Source organism: Anopheles aquasalis, chromosome 3 (assembly GCF_943734665.1).
Source record: "Anopheles aquasalis chromosome 3, idAnoAquaMG_Q_19, whole genome shotgun sequence".
In the NCBI taxonomy this organism is placed as follows: Eukaryota; Metazoa; Arthropoda; class Insecta; order Diptera; family Culicidae; genus Anopheles; species Anopheles aquasalis.
In genome coordinates this window covers 56,298,549-56,313,548 of record NC_064878.1, presented here as the reverse complement: position 1 = coordinate 56,313,548, position 15,000 = coordinate 56,298,549, and the positions used below count along the sequence as shown (strand labels likewise).

The window sequence follows — 15,000 nt, the reverse complement described above, 5'->3', positions numbered from 1 at the left end:
CTATCCAGGCACTACGGTCAATAGAGAAAAAGTCATTAGCATTACCACTGCCGCTGTTATGGTTGTCCTGTAGGGAAATGAGATACTCCTCGAATGCTTACATGATAGGCCAACATGAACTGTGCCGGCGGTGGCACGATGTACGTCTTTTGGCGTAGCAGCTTCTTGACGTCCTCGGTCGATGCTGCCGGTCGGCAGAAGGATGGTCCGGACGGTCCACTCTCGACATCAGTCGTCGAGCCTGGGTCGACATCCCCGTCGGCCGCACTTACCGTGGCCTTCTTCCGAGCCGGTAGGCTGTGCGTTTTCCATTTGCCCTCGAGCAGCTCGCGCTCCCGCAGACAAACACGCTCCAAGTCGGCCATCTTGCACTTGAGCAGATCCTGCAGCTGAATGTACTTCAGATGTAGCTCGACCTGAAAAAGCAACGGCACAGTCAGTCAGTGTGTTCACTGGGATGCTCTTAGGCAAGCCACGTACCTTACGACAGCAATCCTCAAACAGGACCACCATCCGCATCCGATTATCACAGTTTTTGATGAAGTTAACCAGATCCTTGTGTTCGGTTTTCTCCATATCGTAGCCATTGATTGACAGGATGACATCTCCCTCGCGCATCCCAGCCCGGTACGCCGGCCCATCGTACTCCACGTAGTCGACGTATGTGATCACTTCCACCTCCTGCTCCTTCCGGTAGTGGATACCGTAGCTCTGTAGCGTGAACCCGTACGAGCCATTCTTCTTCTCCACGATGATCGTACGACGGCGTCGATCCTCATCCGGCTTTGTGGAAGTAACACGATCTGGCTTCACCTTCTCCAGCACCTGGGACTGTAACGGAAAGGAATAGAGAAAAGAAGAATCAGTCAAATGAACAACGGCTAGAAAAAAAACCGTTGCTTGGCTTTTAATCAACTAATGCGATGGTACGGCAACGAAAGAATGGCCACATTCCTACAGGTTGCTCCGGCGCTCTCCATTGTCTGGCCGAAAGTGCAATCCTATATGCAACCCGTGGTTACGTGTTAGCGGTTCGTGGTTTACGCTGCAATTGTTTTCCGAACAAAATGGCCCCCATCCAGGGCTGCTACGATGCCCTCCCAGACTATCTAGATTGCTTTCCCCATCTCGTACAAGCCTGCACACGAGGGCACTTGATGTGAAGTGTCTTGCGGAAGGCAGAAGCAGCCGAAGCAGCTCCTGTGCTAAGGGATCTTTCGTCTGCTGGCGGCCATTCCGCACCGGTTCTCTTCCTCCGCCTTCTCTATCGATTGTCAAGACTCTTAATTTCTGGCCCATCCGCCAGGCGCGCCTGGTCTGGAAGCAGCAGAACATCCATCACATTTCCACCGTCGCTTCCTCGCTCGAAAGCTATTTCGTAATGGATCGATTTCTTTTTCTACGCTTTTGTGTTCCGGCTTGTGGCTCATGGAGCGCATGGAGCGCTACACCAGGGCCACCTCGTCGTCACTACGCTATGCTCCTTCAATCCGTGGCCACCATCGTCCTGCCACGTGAGCAGGAAAGGGAGCCAATCGTCAGCAGGCTGTCACGTGAACTCGGTGTTGCCATCAGAAGGGGCCCCTCCAGCGTGTTTCTTTTGGATTACTTTTCTCTCTTCTTGCTCGTCCTCTTTCTCTCCACCTCTCTCCTTTTTCCTTCTGTTTCGGAGAAGGATGAGGTCAAACGATGCAAGCGGCGAGGCCAAATGGGGTAGGATTACCCACCGGAGTGAAGCGTAACTCGTCGTCCTACTGCTGCTGCTGCCGCCGGTGCAGTGTCTTTATGAGTGCTCGTCGGGTCGGGTGGATATGCGGGAGGGAGGCATGGACAAGCGCTCTGATCCTTGGAAGCTCTCGTGCAAAAATAAACAAACCGAAAAGGAGGGCTTTCACCGCAATTTTGCGATTCGCCGTTGGCAGTTTCACGATGGCGCCCCCATTGACGGATGTGGCGGTGGTCCCCAATCCTACTGCGGGGGAGCCCACTCTGGCTAATTCTTGGAAGAGCCTCATCAGAAGAGGCCCCGAACGGTTTGACTGTCCTTAATCCACAGCCGAACACTGGCAACCATTAATCCCAGTAGGCAGAGAGACAGACAGGCTGCTGGTAGTGGCCTGGTTGGCGGCGAGATGGTTGCTATGGAGCAGCCGCCAGTCTGCTTTCAATTTCGTGATAAAAGATATTGGAAAGCATAGAAGGAAGAAGTGAAGATCTACCGCGTACGAAGGGCATACGCCGCGAGGTGAGACTTACTTTACTGTTATTAAACCACCGCTCGAAGGTATGTGAATGGGGTGGATTGGCTTTTCTTCGAGACAGATGATGTACAGATACTCCTGTACCGAGGACACTTCAAGACTATGCTGGCAGGGCAACGCATATAAGGAGGGCTTTTTTAATAATCCTGAGTTGTCACGGATTGAGACGTTCGGATTGGCAAGCGGGCAGGTGGAAGGCAGGTGAATGTGTGAATCATGGAGTAACCATACACCATGTTTGCTATGATGGCAATGTATCCCATCTATAAATGATCCTTATTCAACGAACTCGCTATCAATTTTATAAAATTTCCTTTACACATTAAAGTTTTTTGCAATGAATAACATTTAACATAGTTATTCATTCAACAGAATACAAGAGTTTCGTGGATTCGGATTTCAAAATCAGCACGCAATCGTTTGACTGTCCTTCCAGAAAACGAATCATCTGAATAATGTTCTTGAAAGTCTTCATGAATCTACCTTTTTGTAGACAATCTAGTCTTTCCAGTAACTTGTCTGTGAGTATACCATTTCCCAGGAATGCAGAACAACCCGTGGTGCATCAAACACCTTCCATTTTGGTACTCTCCTTTGCTAGACTTCTGATTAAGTAGACGTTTTTCTTCCTGTTAGAGATGTAGTTTATGACAAAAAGTAGCAGTACAAAAATGCATTCTAGACTCTACTTTTCTCAAAGAACGTGCACCTTGACCAGGTAATTTCTAGATACTTATTGTCATCGTAAAAAAATGTTACTGACACGACTTTAATCCAACATTCCCCGCCAGCGGGAGACAATCAGATTAGGAATTTTAATTGTTCACCGCCTCGAGTTACCTCGCACCTCGCGCAACGAGACGTGTCTGTGGTCGCGGCACCAACCTGCATATTAATTCGCGCTGCAGCAGAGTATGGTGGGGGCGGGTAGCGTGGTCTCCCCACCTCGATGACATCAGCGAAGCAAAAATCACAATTGAAACTCACGCACCCGCAACAAACGCGAACCTTCGCGGGGCATCTTTCGTGGAACAAAGAAAGCATGATAGCGCACCTTCGGAGCGTATCGTTTGCCCCGGGGGTTCGGGGGGCTTGTTGCTGTTAGCGCCATTCCAATTGAGTTTAGAACGACGACAACGGCTTGCGGCCGTTCATTATATCGATTACATAAAAGCAAGCGCGTTTGGTAGCACACACCATCATCAACTTACCGATGATAATTCCAGCTCATCATCGCTGTACAGATTGTTTCCGGAGCGATACTTCCGGCTGTTCCGGTCGGGATTCATCTTGTCGTCGTGGTCGTCGTCGTCGTTGCGACTTGGAAGGGGTCGCAGGTGCTAGTGGCTGCTGCTGTGCTGTTGGCGACCGGCTGCAGATGAATTCTGGCTTCTCCAGCGTCGTTGCTATCGCTAGTATCGATTGCATCTATCGCATGCTAGGATGTATGTCGTCGCCTTTTCGCAGCCAAATGTGGCGAACAAGGAACTCATCTCTCGCTCGATCTCTCTCTTGCTCTCTTCTTCTCGCTGTCTACTAATCTGTCTAATTTTCGGGTTTTGGCACTTGTTTACGAGGGAGTGAGTTCTGCGGCAAAGGATGCTGCAGCAGATATACGCACACTAGAGGATAAAGGGAATTACCACCAGCTTGGCGGTAGTGAAGTTGGAAATTGGAATCATTTTTCCACGCGTTGCACTTTCGCTTATCGATTTTTCACTCCTTCTTGCACCGGTCAACCAACTGAACCACGCACTTACACACTAGGAACACACAGAGACAAACCCCTGATGATGGCCAGAGCAGCGCGATAAGGTTTTCATCTTTCTTGAGTGATTTCACCAGCGCTAGCGAAAGCTAGCTATTAACACTGGCACTGGCACTGGCGCATCGCACCGTACTTGGTGTTTCTCCTGGACACTGCTGGCGACTAATGACGATGGAGAACACGTTGGTGGGGACCGCGCGGTGCTGCACTTATACTTTGTTGCACGCTGGACACAGAAGCACACACAGCTGACGACGGACTACGGTGTCCGTCGTGCGTGCTGCTATATTGACGACAATTCACCGCGACACGCGCACAGCACACTACGGTTCCGTGTCCGACGACGACAGTGACGACTAAAACGGTGAGTACGAACGTTTTTCGGTCGCCATGTTTTTCACTTATCCCCTTTCGCCGCACTAGAGCCTACTCTATACCTTCAGCACACAACAGAACTGCAGAGAGAAGGGGCTGCTGCTTTCGTCCACGTTCGGTCCTATTCCTTGTCCAGCGCAGGATGGCAGTGTTGGGGAGGATTGGTGGTCGAGAGCAGCGGTCAATCCGTGGTCCCCTTCAGAGCTGCAGCAGCCACCACGACCAACGACCCACGAACTCCCGGTGGCCGATGGACGCGAACAATGCACACAGCAACACCGCGCCGTGAGCGCTGCTTCCCATCTGGCCGACGATACGACGCCGGCCGCCAGGCTAGCGAACTCGCGATAGGTGTCGCACGTGCGTACGACGCATGTGCCGGACTGATTTGCATCCTTCCAAGGCACAGATACTATCGAGGTGCTTTCGTCGTTCCTTTCTTTCGGTTCCATTCGTTTTGCTTCGTTATGCGTCCCGAAGGTGGTGCGCACGTTGGGGCATCCAAGTGATCGAATCGCTTTTAAAAGGGTGTTCGGTTAAAACGGTATTCTGCTCAATATCAACTATACTACCACCACATTATTAGTGAGTAAATTGCATTAAAGGGCAGTGGAAAGCGAATCACACGCAATGCCAGGGACAGCTGATACGCCTCGATCTTCGAACGATCTTCTTCGTTTCTCAATCTCTATTAGAATATCCGTGTACTTGCGCAGAATAGTATTCAAAATAGCTAAATCAGTGCTTTATTAAAGTTATACATGAGAACGAAAAGACGGATCATGAGCAGTGTCATTAACAATGAAACTTAGGTAAATATTAACAATAAATATGCAATATGCATTGATCTCGACAGTAAGAGGAATTAGTCCATGAGCAGGGGTTTCAGCTTTCTGTGCGTCGACACGTACGTAAGAATGTCCATTTCTGCGGTCCTGTAAAGCGAGGGGAATGATGGATGATGAAATGGAACCCGATTATTGCCTGTGCTCCCCCCGGCCTGTACCGTACCTTTTGTTCTGCTGAGGAGTGCAGAGCTTCTCCAGTAGCTTCCTACCGTCGTCATCATCAGAGGCGCTAAAAGTGTTCTCCTTTTCCTCCTCCTTTTCATCCTCCTTATCTGACGGTGTGTCTTCCGAGATCGAATCAAGCGCCTTGTTGGCACAGGTTACCGGGCACTTACAAGAACTGGACTGACAGGAAAGGCCAGACTTTCGGCAGCCGCAGCGCATTGTTGAGCAATTACCCGTGCAGGTGCAGTGTGGTCCCGTGCCGCTACTATTGGTCGTTTCATTCGTAACGCTCTCGTTGGAACGTTGCAACTGGCTCGATAACGATACGGTACTCATCTGGAACAGAAGAGATAGATAAGAGAAGATCTACTTAAACGACCTAGAACAGTGACACAAAGCATGGTCAGGCCGCTTACCTTTCGCCGTTTACTGATGGGTGTTCCGCGGAAGTCCGGATCACGTTCGCGCTCCAACTCATCCAACTCATCGTCGTCATACTCGTCTTCCTCCTCTTCCTCCTCCTCTTCTTCCTCTTCTTCCTGCTTGGTCACATAGCTAAGAATTCGTGGTTTCGGTTTCCGATTGCCAGACACCCGGGGCACGTTGCTAGCCGCCAGCTTCTCCTTGGTAGCGATCAGTTGCTGCTGCAGCCGACGATTGCCCTCCTTGCAGAGCTCCAGTTCGTTGCGCAGCATCTCGATACGTTCGATTGCTTCGACCAGCACATCGTTGTTGTCGGTATGCTGCTCAGTGCCGCTTTCAGTCTGTGGTTGTTGTTGCATCGCCTGCTCTGTTCCTTCTTCAAACGGCACACCGGCTGGTTGCTTCCTAACTGGAGTGCGTTGTTGCTGATGGAGCAACAGCAGGGCCAGCTTGTCCTCGTAAGCCTTTTCCAGTTCGGCCACCTGCACCACATACTGTTGCTCGGTTTGCTGTTGGTCGGTGCGTAGCTGTGCTAGCGATTCCTCGAGACACTCGTTCGCCGCCTGACACTCGACCAGCTGGAAGCGTAGCCCGCTGAGCTGCTTACGATCGGCAACGCTCGCTGCCAGTAGGCGCCGATAGGCTTCCCGTTTCTCCGGCAACGTATCCAGTGTCTTGCTGAACAACGCGAGCTGCCCATCGATATCGTGACCGCGCTGCTGCAAATCACTAATCTGGGCGTTCCGTAGTGCCATCTCGTTCTCGCACTGGCGGATCTCCTCGATCGTGGACGGATCTTTACTTTTCGAGGCCTTCAAACCAGCCAGCTTGGCCGCTTGCTGCGTCCGCTGCTCCATCAGCACATCCAGCGTTACGGATGCTTCGACCATGCTGTACAACAGCTCAAGCTCCTGCTCGATCCAGCGGATCGCTTCAGTTCCACGTAGCATCGACTTATCACCGGTAGGCCCACTGCCACCTTTTCCATCGTTACGCTGCTGGCGACGATCGAGCGCCGCCTTCAGCCGCTTGTTCACCGCGATCGTTTCCTCCATCTTGCGCTGCATGATCTTCTTCTGCTTGGTGTACATCGATTCCATCGTTTGCAGCTCATTCTGCCGCTTACGATCCTTCGCCTTCAGCTGGCAGATCTCCTTCTCGTGCGTCAGTCGCCATTTGCGGAAGTTTTCACTTTCGGCGCGCATCGACTTCAGCAGCTTCACGCGCGTTGCCTTCATCGATTGTATCTCCGTGCTGAGGGTTTCGATACGCTGGGCATCCTTTTCCTTCAGCTTGAGAAGCTTCGTCTGCCGGATGCTCTTCGTACGCAGCTCACTCAACTGCGCCTCGAGCTGTTGCACCTTCTTGCGACGCTCTTCCGAGAGTTTCGATTTTTTGTCGATTGCCTTCGTGTTCTCGAGCTGCCCGTTAAGTTCGGCCAGTTGTTGCTCCAGGGTGGCAATGGTTTGCTGATATTCGGCCAGTACCTCGGCCATCTGCTGCTGAGCGGGCCCATTACTCTGAACCGCCGCACTGTTCCCCATGCAGCGCCGATGCAGTTCCTCTTTCAGTTTCAGCTCCATGTTCAGCTGGCGCAGCTCCTTGTGCAGTCGGATCTGTTGCTGTGTATGATTGTCCGACCGTTTCTGGCCATCCTCGGTGAGCGGCAAATCGATGGGCTCTCCCGAGGACGTTGAGCTGAGGACGGACGAGGCAATCGATGGCCGCTGGCTGGTAGAATCACTGACCGCACCAGCAGTACCCGGTGGTTCCGCCATACCAAGTGCAACCATTTCCTCGTGATACGTGCTCAGGATGCTTCCCAGGTGCTCCCGGATGTCCGTCTCATCATCGACCTTCTCATCCAGCATTTCAAGCGTTTTCTCGGCGGCCAACGCACGCATTTCGTTGGTGGCCAGGTCCTGTGCCATCGCTTGTAGCTGTGCCTGCAGCAGCTGGTTCTTATCGAGCAATTCTTGTAACGCCGACTTGCGAGCACCGTTCGGGGCCACCACCGATGCACCATCGGTCGGCATGGAAGAGGAGGAACTCTGGTTCTGGTTGTTCGCGGATGCCGCGAGTGTTGGACGCTTCGGAGGTGGTCCAGCAATCCCGGATGGTCGGGCAGCAGTCGGTGGTACCTTCGGTACCCGAAACTCGGACGAAGTAGCCATTGAGCTATCGCCTCCTTTGAGCGTCAGTATCTCCACACGCAAATCTTGAATGATCGCTTCCAGCTGCTTAATCTTCGCCTGGTGTGGATCTTGATTAACGATCGGTTTGTTTTTGATCTTCCTTACTCGATCCGCGTACCGCAGGGTACTGATCGTTTCGTTCAGATTGTAGTCGGCCGGTGAAACGCAAGCGATCATCAGCGTGTACGAGTTGCCTCCGAGCGAGTCCTGTAGCAGACGGGTCAGTTTAGAGTCCCGGTAGGGGACGTGATTGTTCGAGCCCGTCGTAACGGCCGTCCCGAGCGCAGAGATGACATTGCCCAGTGCCAACAGTCCCTGGTTGATCTTCACTCCTTCCCGAAAACCATCGCCCGTTGTTTTCGTTTTTTTCGATCGCTCCGAACCGGCCAGATCGACGAGATGGAACTTGGAGGTAAGCAGTGACTTTGGATCCTCCGGAGACGGTTGCTGTAGCGTGATGGTGAAGATCGAGTGGCTACGGCTTGAGACGGCATTCATCGCCGTCGCTCGCACCATCCGACCAGACGAGCCTCGCACCAGACAATCGAACGTTTCCGGTACGCTCCGAACGGGGATCTCGGTTAGACCCTGCAGGACAACGATGCCACTGGCCATCTCACGAATGTCGACCGTTTGCCGTTCGGTCGCGGTGCCTTTCTCGGACAGCAGATCGTAAACGTTCTCCTGGTACAGTTCGACGAAGGAACAGCTCGTGTTGATGCTACCGTTCGTTTCTTCCACCTTCCGAAAGATGTCGACGATGGCACGCGGAATGACGCCCGCACTCTCCACCATATCGCCACTGAAGTCCGTTCCCATGGTGTAGGTTTTGCCGGATCCGGTTTGACCGTAGGCAAGGATCGTGACGTTGTAACCCTCGAACAGCTTCCCGAGGATCGGGGCCACCGATCGTTCGTACAGTAGGGACTGCGACGCGTCCGGCGCGAACGCATAGTTGTACGTGAAGATATCCGATTTGGTGCGCCCTCCGCAGATGACCACTTGCGGTTCGTTCGGTGGCGATATCTCGACCACACTCTGGCATCCTCGTTCCGCTTCCGACGGTGCCATCGGCCGGATCCGTACCGCCACCTTCACACTCTCCGGGTTGTTCGACATCCTGCCACCTTCGCCGTGGCCGTGCCGGATCGCGTGCCGAGTGTTGGTTGGAAGAAGAAACAAGTTAAACGAAATCCAAGGTGGCCTACTTTACACTCGGCGAAACGTTGAACAAACGATTTGCAAACACAAGCCGGAAGGGAATTGTTATAAACAGTAAAATAACATAAACTTAAACGCGAACGAAAAATTCCCGACCGACGCGGGCAAACTTGGAAAGTTTTTCTTCCGCGAAGGTAGATGGCGTCCAGAAAAAGGCAGTTTGAAGTTTGAAGTTAACCGACACTGCAAAACGCTTGCCCTTGAGGACACACGCTAAGACGGGAGTGGGAACGGTAATGTAAAGTGCTGTAAAGTGTTGTTTTCAGCTTTCGTTTAATGCTTGGTTCGTTTAATAAATCATTTAAAGTGTATTTATAGTTAAATTTAACGCGGTCCCACGTAGTTTTAGCGAAAAAAGGGTAGCACAAAAACAGGATGGTGTGGAGCGTGCTCCAGGAAACGCTTCGTTTGACAGCTCTGACAGCGCATCCTTCGCGCGTCTGTGTGAGTGTGTTCGCGTCGTAAACAAAACGTTACCGGCTTTCCTCGCGCCTTTTGCACCAGAGTCCACGGAAGTCCTTTTCACTAAAAATCCTTTCGAATCGTTAAAATGGCCCAAACGAGTGTAGCAAACCAATCGACACTTCTTCCACTTGGTAAGCAAATCTAATTATCCTGATAGCCCACCACTTCTAACTCCTCTCTGCCTCGTCCGCCCGCAGAACTGGTCGACAAGTGTATCGGCTCCCGGATACACATTATCATGAAGAACGATAAGGAAATCGTTGGCACGCTGCTAGGATTCGATGACTTCGTCAACATGCTGCTGGAGGACGTGACGGAGTACGAGAACACCCCGGAAGGCAGAAGAATAACGAAGCTGGACCAGATTCTGCTCAACGGCAACAACATCACGATGGTAACTCGCTGGCTCGTTGGCTGGGGTGCTCGGATGCTGGGAGCGAGAAAGTATCGTTCTAATCCGTTTGTAACCGGTTCTCTCTTGCAGCTCGTGCCCGGTTCCAGCGGCGATCTACCGGAAGCATCGTAGAGTGACGATATTAGGGCGGTCAGATGGGTCAGGTGTGAATTAACTTAATTAAAGTGACAAAACCGTGAGAGTGTGAATCGCTGTTGTGTGTTTTGCTCTTTATTGTTTACGATCCGACGTGATTAGCGGGATCACGTTTTGCCACCTTTACACCCCTACGGTCAGTATGACGGGCATCGCTTCCACTTCCTTGATCGTTTCCTTGATTTCCTCCTCCGTCTGCTGGCCACCCTGTTCACTGTGAAGCACTGTGATAACCGTCACGGAGGTCACATTCTCGGCACCTCGCGTTACCGGCTCGACCGTGGTGAGGGCTTCCGTATCCAGCTCGGTGGTAATCTCAACGGATTCCTCCTCCTCCGTCGTCGCAGTGGTGAGCTCGGTGGTATGCTCCTCATCTTTCTCGTCCTTCATTGTCTCCGCATCGTCGATGCTGGACGAATTGCTGCCCACGGGCAATACGGTCAGCTCTATCACGCTCTTCGAATCGGTATCGTTCGAAAATAACGTTGTTTCTTCACCCGCGTGAATGTGGGGCACTTCCTTCATCACCGCAATATGCTGCAACGGAGGAATTGCGTTGGCCGACTGGAGATGCAGTTCCGATGAGTCCGATTCGTTTGCCGGTTGCTGGGTTTCATCATGCACCACCACCACGCTGTTCGCTATGTTGCTCAGGGCGGCATCGAGTCCTGTGGCGCTTTGATGGTCGACAGGATGGCCAGTCACAATGGAGCCCGACACATACAAGACGACCTGTACACACGGTCGAAGAGGTCAAGAATATGGAGAAACAATTAAACCGATCCTCTGGTTGGTAGGAGCAGAGAAATCCAATTCGTCTTACGAGAAGCAGTGATTCTGCACCCAAGGACGACATCGCTTTGAATTGTTCGAACTGCAAAATGTTTAAATCTTCTCGATGAGACCAACTAACTCCTGTGGCGGGTGGAACTGCACTGCCAGGTTCTGATGACAAAAACGATCGAACCGTTTTATGCGGTTCGAAGGACGTTAATGGATAGTTTACTCGGACGTAGCCGCTCTTCACCGCCACCCAAGCCAGTCCAGGCCAGGTTCTTTTATCAGTTTCGGTGCAAGCGATAGAATGCGATACCCGTTGGCGGTGGCCTCGCCCTGTGCCTCCAGCCGGGATGCGCAGTAGCACGAGTTGAACGGGGCGCGAAGTAAGTTTGCCGCAAAAATTAGCATCCTCACTTCGCGTTTCGAAGTCGTGAAGGACTAATTCGTTGCTACGTCGGGATGTTGTTGGTGCTGTACCGTCACTGTCTACGGTTCGTCACCGATTTTTTTGTGCAGCTCTACAAATTTCACACACCGATCGCCACAGCCAGCGATCGAGCTGGAACAGAGCAAGCAAGTAGTGTGCGCCATTGACCACACTTCTTCTGTAAAATGTAATGTGACTCACATGGCACTGACAGCAAAAAAGGCTCGAATTGCAGCCACCTCATTGGATCAACTGGCTGTAGCATGAATCATTCCGCATCGTTTGATTCCACTTATAGCCAACCTGATCTGGATCTTATCACAAATCACCAGCAACCGACCCGTTGCTAATGGATGTGTAACGCCCCAGCGTTGATCCTGACCGACGGTTGGCGAACGTGATGAGCTGCTTAGAATTCAAGGCCCTATCATACTATCGGACCCATAATTTGATCTAGAATGTTTTCTTCAATTAATTCTATTTAAAAACAACCAGCATACACCATACGGAATCAACGGAAAAATTCCTATGACACGAGAGTCAGATTCTAGCCCGGACGATCGTCATCCTGCTCCATGACGATTTCTGTGGCTGATTTCAGATGATGGCTGTGTGCTGCCTGGTGCGAATTCAGATGAGATGATAATTGCTCGCTGCAACATCGTCTCGAGATGCTTTATCGCCCATCTCCAGCCCGCTGTATCTCTTGTTGATCCAATTTCTGATTCTCTGAACTCGCGAGACGCCATGATGGCGATGACGACGGTGACGACGGCGACAACGAGCAGGAGGGTGAGGATCATAATGAAACTCCACTCTTTAATAGCGACGTGACGTGTCCGCTAAGGTCTACTGGCGTGTGCTAAATGATAAACGTGCTAAAATACACGTATAAATAGACCCAACGGTTCACACCGGCTCACGGTGTCACTTGCCAGCACACATCCGGGAAGGATCGATCGTCTACCGTGGATCGTTAACCCGAATCTCTATCGCAACCAAAGACATCCTCACAACCCGTCGACTGCAGCAATGGCACCAATGAGGAGGATTTCGGGCTCGGCTGCCCTGCTTGCCTGTGTTGTACTGTGCTGTGTCGTGTCCAGCCGGCTGTGTTTGGCGGGACCGATCGGTGGTTCGGCGGAAAAGGACGACGAGGGTGTGACGCCCAAGGATTCATCGAAAGAGAATAACGGTCATTCGTTGAACAGTCTCTACAGTCCGGCTGAGTATGGTGCACCGTCGGTTGGTATCAGCAGCGAAGAAGTGCTCTCGATTAACGAAACGTCCGTCAATGGTACCAAGGAACTGTAAGTGTTCTCGATCGCTGTGGTGTGTTTTGCGTGAACTGAAAGTCCTGTTTCTAATGTTTGGCTTCTTCTCCTGATTGCTCCGGTTGCTGCTGCAGATACGTGATCAAGGCGGTTGTCTATGAAATTGGAATTCTTGCCGATGTGCCGGAAAATGAAACGCTCGATGGCGACGAACCAGAGACGTGAGTATTCACTGGGAATGTATTAAGCAAGTGTCCGCTAGTCGTAACCGCTATTTCCATCGTCGCTCTCCATCAACAGGCATCAGCAAGTGGATCTATCGTTCTTCAGTCATGGTGAGAATGGAACGCACATCGATTTCGGCGACATTCCGGTACCAATTCAAACCAGCATCCAGGGCCAGGTGTTTACGGGCATTGCGCCGGTCCATGTCGGTGCGGTACCGACCAATCTGACCCATCTGTTGTCCGCACTACCGATCGCCGGCACCGTCGTCAACATCTCGCAGAGCAACAGTTCGTTCGTGGAGCTACACAAGCACAACATTAGCGATGCCGCCGTTTTGTTGGCACATCCTGATCTGGTCAACATGCCGTTCGCCAGCTCGGTCAGTGAACCCCTTGTACCGGCCAGTGTCGATGAAACGGTCCTCGGGCTGACGGCCAGTAGCAGCACCACGTCGAAGCCCCCCGAGGAGTAAGCGTGTCGCAATCCTCCATTTGCGGTCTCCATTGCGTGGATTGGGTGTAGATGTTTTCTAGGATAAGGATTTGCTTAAGAGTGTGTGGCGAAGCTTGACAAACAATAAAAACTTTTGTGATTTTTGCGTCAACATTATGGTTATTTAACGTGTAGGAGAATGCCCCATGATCTCCACATCAGATAGCTGCAGCTATCTGTTTGCCAGAGAGTTAATAAGTTAATATTTGCTCATTACACTAGAGCCTCTGTAGGAGATTCACCTTAGATGGTGTCATAGCGATTCATTCACAAATCGTTCCGGTTGTTGTACGACTTTCAGGTAATTTTCCAAATGAAAGATGATATTAACGCATAACCTATAGACTTGCAAAGCGCTCCGATCTTCGTCCTCCTATTCTCTACCGTCCAACGAGTCATTAGCATCCCGTGTGTTGTGCTAATGCACAACTGTGTATAACGATGCGTCACCAACACCTTGCGAAAAAGAGGAAAGCGAGAGGAGCTCGGGCGTTGCGATCGGACCTTGATCGGTTGTGCTAATCGTATTTCAAGATCAATTCACGAATCCCTCCACCTTTGAGCTGGACGCAGCGTACGAACAATATGTGATACTGACGGCCATCACCGTGTTCGTTATCTTCGAAAGAAAGCAAATCTTTTACAGTTCATTTGAAGGCAAAACTTGCCAGTTTTTATTGAAACTTTAGTGAGAATCGTTGGCTTCCTTCTCTCAGACACTCTGCTCTGTCGATGTGTTCCGGGGGATCCTGTACGAAGCACAATCGCTAAAGGGCCGAAAGGAAGCAGGTAGCTTTTTCCAACTTCCGATCGCACTCTCTTTCAGTTTTTTACATCTAGCACATACTTCGCGTTACAACAAACTGTCCCTGTCTGGGACTTCTCTTTCTCATTAATACCTTATCTCACCTTTGCTACGACTGCTGCAGTAGCTCTATTCTCTACCGGTCTAAAACACCTCTACTAAAGCTTGGACGTGAATAGGATTCGGAATGGAGAGCAAAGGAATCTCTGGTCAGCCTGGCAAGAACTGTAACTCAGTGCAAATCATCCGTTAGGGCCAGTTTCAATCGTCTACTAGTCATACCATGCAGTCATCGCGCAGCAGCTTCTGGGCTATGACGTACACATGGATGGCTAACAGAATGAGAAACACCGTGTTTTGTACGCCGGATGTCATCGAGGCCAATCGTAACTACCATCATCTCCAACAGTATCCAGCTGACGAGAACAGAACGCATTTAGAAACAAACTGACACCGACAATAGCTGGTACACAACAGTGAGCTGGCCACGCCAAATCCACATTTTTCTTTGCCAAATGACCCCGGGCCCGAACACACCCCAAATAATAAGAAACAACCAGATAGACGGCGGCTATTGTTTCTGTACAACTTTTACTTGCTTCTTATTACAACGTACGTATCTCAGGAGGAGGAGAAGGAGCAGTGGCTGTGTTGATGGTACGTCTCTTCTCTCTCTCTCTCTCTCTCTCTCTCTCTCTCTTTCCTCTTTCTTTCTTTCTCTGT

General features: G+C 51.2%; 6 protein-coding genes and 1 long non-coding RNA gene across 11 annotated transcripts in view; 3 read left to right on the top strand and 4 right to left on the bottom strand.

Annotated features, from left to right (window-relative positions):
* LOC126574646 (uncharacterized) overlaps positions 1 to 4,457 on the bottom strand; it is a 7,266-nt gene extending 2,809 nt beyond the window's left edge. Inside the window, exons 1-4 of the mRNA XM_050234968.1 lie at positions 3,473 to 4,457; positions 481 to 831; positions 102 to 416; positions 1 to 11 (exon numbers count right to left, since the gene is read on the bottom strand). The exon at positions 1 to 11 is cut by the window's left edge and continues 640 nt beyond it. Coding sequence (XP_050090925.1) covers positions 1 to 11; positions 102 to 416; positions 481 to 831; positions 3,473 to 3,550 — 755 coding nt within the window. The 5' untranslated portion in view covers positions 3,551 to 4,457. The remainder of the gene's footprint in view (positions 12 to 101; positions 417 to 480; positions 832 to 3,472) is intronic.
* On the top strand, positions 4,294 to 5,263 carry LOC126574661 (uncharacterized). Its single transcript, XR_007608228.1, has 2 exons — positions 4,294 to 4,393; positions 4,453 to 5,263. It is a non-coding gene; the product is annotated as an uncharacterized LOC126574661 (long non-coding RNA).
* LOC126574643 (chromosome-associated kinesin KIF4) lies at positions 5,236 to 9,266 on the bottom strand. The gene is made up of 3 exons (XM_050234963.1): positions 5,834 to 9,266; positions 5,416 to 5,753; positions 5,236 to 5,339 (listed from the first exon to the last, which is right to left on the bottom strand). The coding sequence occupies exons 1-3, from the start codon at positions 9,152 to 9,154 to the stop codon at positions 5,270 to 5,272; spliced, it is 3,729 nt and encodes a 1,242-aa protein (XP_050090920.1). The 5' UTR covers positions 9,155 to 9,266; the 3' UTR covers positions 5,236 to 5,269.
* A 454-nt stretch (positions 9,267 to 9,720) lies between these two features.
* Positions 9,721 to 10,324, top strand: LOC126574659 (U6 snRNA-associated Sm-like protein LSm5). The gene is made up of 3 exons (XM_050234984.1): positions 9,721 to 9,852; positions 9,919 to 10,115; positions 10,206 to 10,324. Exons 1-3 carry the CDS (start codon positions 9,807 to 9,809, stop codon positions 10,245 to 10,247), a joined length of 285 nt encoding a protein of 94 aa, XP_050090941.1. The 5' UTR covers positions 9,721 to 9,806; the 3' UTR covers positions 10,248 to 10,324.
* Positions 10,316 to 11,314, bottom strand: LOC126574656 (uncharacterized). The gene is made up of 2 exons (XM_050234979.1): positions 11,095 to 11,314; positions 10,316 to 11,003 (listed from the first exon to the last, which is right to left on the bottom strand). The coding sequence occupies exons 1-2, from the start codon at positions 11,125 to 11,127 to the stop codon at positions 10,395 to 10,397; spliced, it is 642 nt and encodes a 213-aa protein (XP_050090936.1). The 5' UTR covers positions 11,128 to 11,314; the 3' UTR covers positions 10,316 to 10,394.
* Positions 11,315 to 12,408: 1,094 nt separating this feature from the next.
* On the top strand, positions 12,409 to 13,584 carry LOC126574655 (uncharacterized). Its single transcript, XM_050234978.1, has 3 exons — positions 12,409 to 12,788; positions 12,887 to 12,973; positions 13,053 to 13,584. Exons 1-3 carry the CDS (start codon positions 12,511 to 12,513, stop codon positions 13,450 to 13,452), a joined length of 765 nt encoding a protein of 254 aa, XP_050090935.1. The 5' UTR covers positions 12,409 to 12,510; the 3' UTR covers positions 13,453 to 13,584.
* A 534-nt stretch (positions 13,585 to 14,118) lies between these two features.
* The window catches only part of LOC126574637 (uncharacterized), a 23,091-nt gene continuing 22,209 nt past the window's right edge, over positions 14,119 to 15,000 (bottom strand). For all 5 annotated transcript variants that reach the window (XM_050234947.1, XM_050234946.1, XM_050234948.1 and 2 more), the window contains one exon: positions 14,119 to 15,000. This exon is cut by the window's right edge and continues 593 nt beyond it. The gene's annotated coding sequence lies outside the window, so the exon portion shown is untranslated.

Coding starts and splice junctions, on each gene's coding strand:
- LOC126574656 (XM_050234979.1), bottom strand. CDS start 11,127: ATGTCGTCCTTGGGTGCAGAATCACTGCTTCTC. Junction 11,004..11,094: donor GTGCAGAATCACTGCTTCTC/GTAAGACGAATT, acceptor CCGTGTGTACAG/GTCGTCTTGTATGTGTCGGG.
- LOC126574659 (XM_050234984.1), top strand. CDS start 9,807: ATGGCCCAAACGAGTGTAGCAAACCAATCGACACTTCTTCCACTTG. Junction 9,853..9,918: donor ATCGACACTTCTTCCACTTG/GTAAGCAAATCT, acceptor GTCCGCCCGCAG/AACTGGTCGACAAGTGTATC. Junction 10,116..10,205: donor ACGGCAACAACATCACGATG/GTAACTCGCTGG, acceptor TCTCTCTTGCAG/CTCGTGCCCGGTTCCAGCGG.
- LOC126574643 (XM_050234963.1), bottom strand. CDS start 9,154: ATGTCGAACAACCCGGAGAGTGTGAAGGTGGCGGTACGGATCCGGCCG. Junction 5,754..5,833: donor CCATCAGTAAACGGCGAAAG/GTAAGCGGCCTG, acceptor CTTCTGTTCCAG/ATGAGTACCGTATCGTTATC. Junction 5,340..5,415: donor ACTCCTCAGCAGAACAAAAG/GTACGGTACAGG, acceptor CTCGCTTTACAG/GACCGCAGAAATGGACATTC.
- LOC126574655 (XM_050234978.1), top strand. CDS start 12,511: ATGGCACCAATGAGGAGGATTTCGGGCTCGGCTGCCCTGCTTGCCTGT. Junction 12,789..12,886: donor GTCAATGGTACCAAGGAACT/GTAAGTGTTCTC, acceptor TTGCTGCTGCAG/ATACGTGATCAAGGCGGTTG. Junction 12,974..13,052: donor GATGGCGACGAACCAGAGAC/GTGAGTATTCAC, acceptor CTCCATCAACAG/GCATCAGCAAGTGGATCTAT.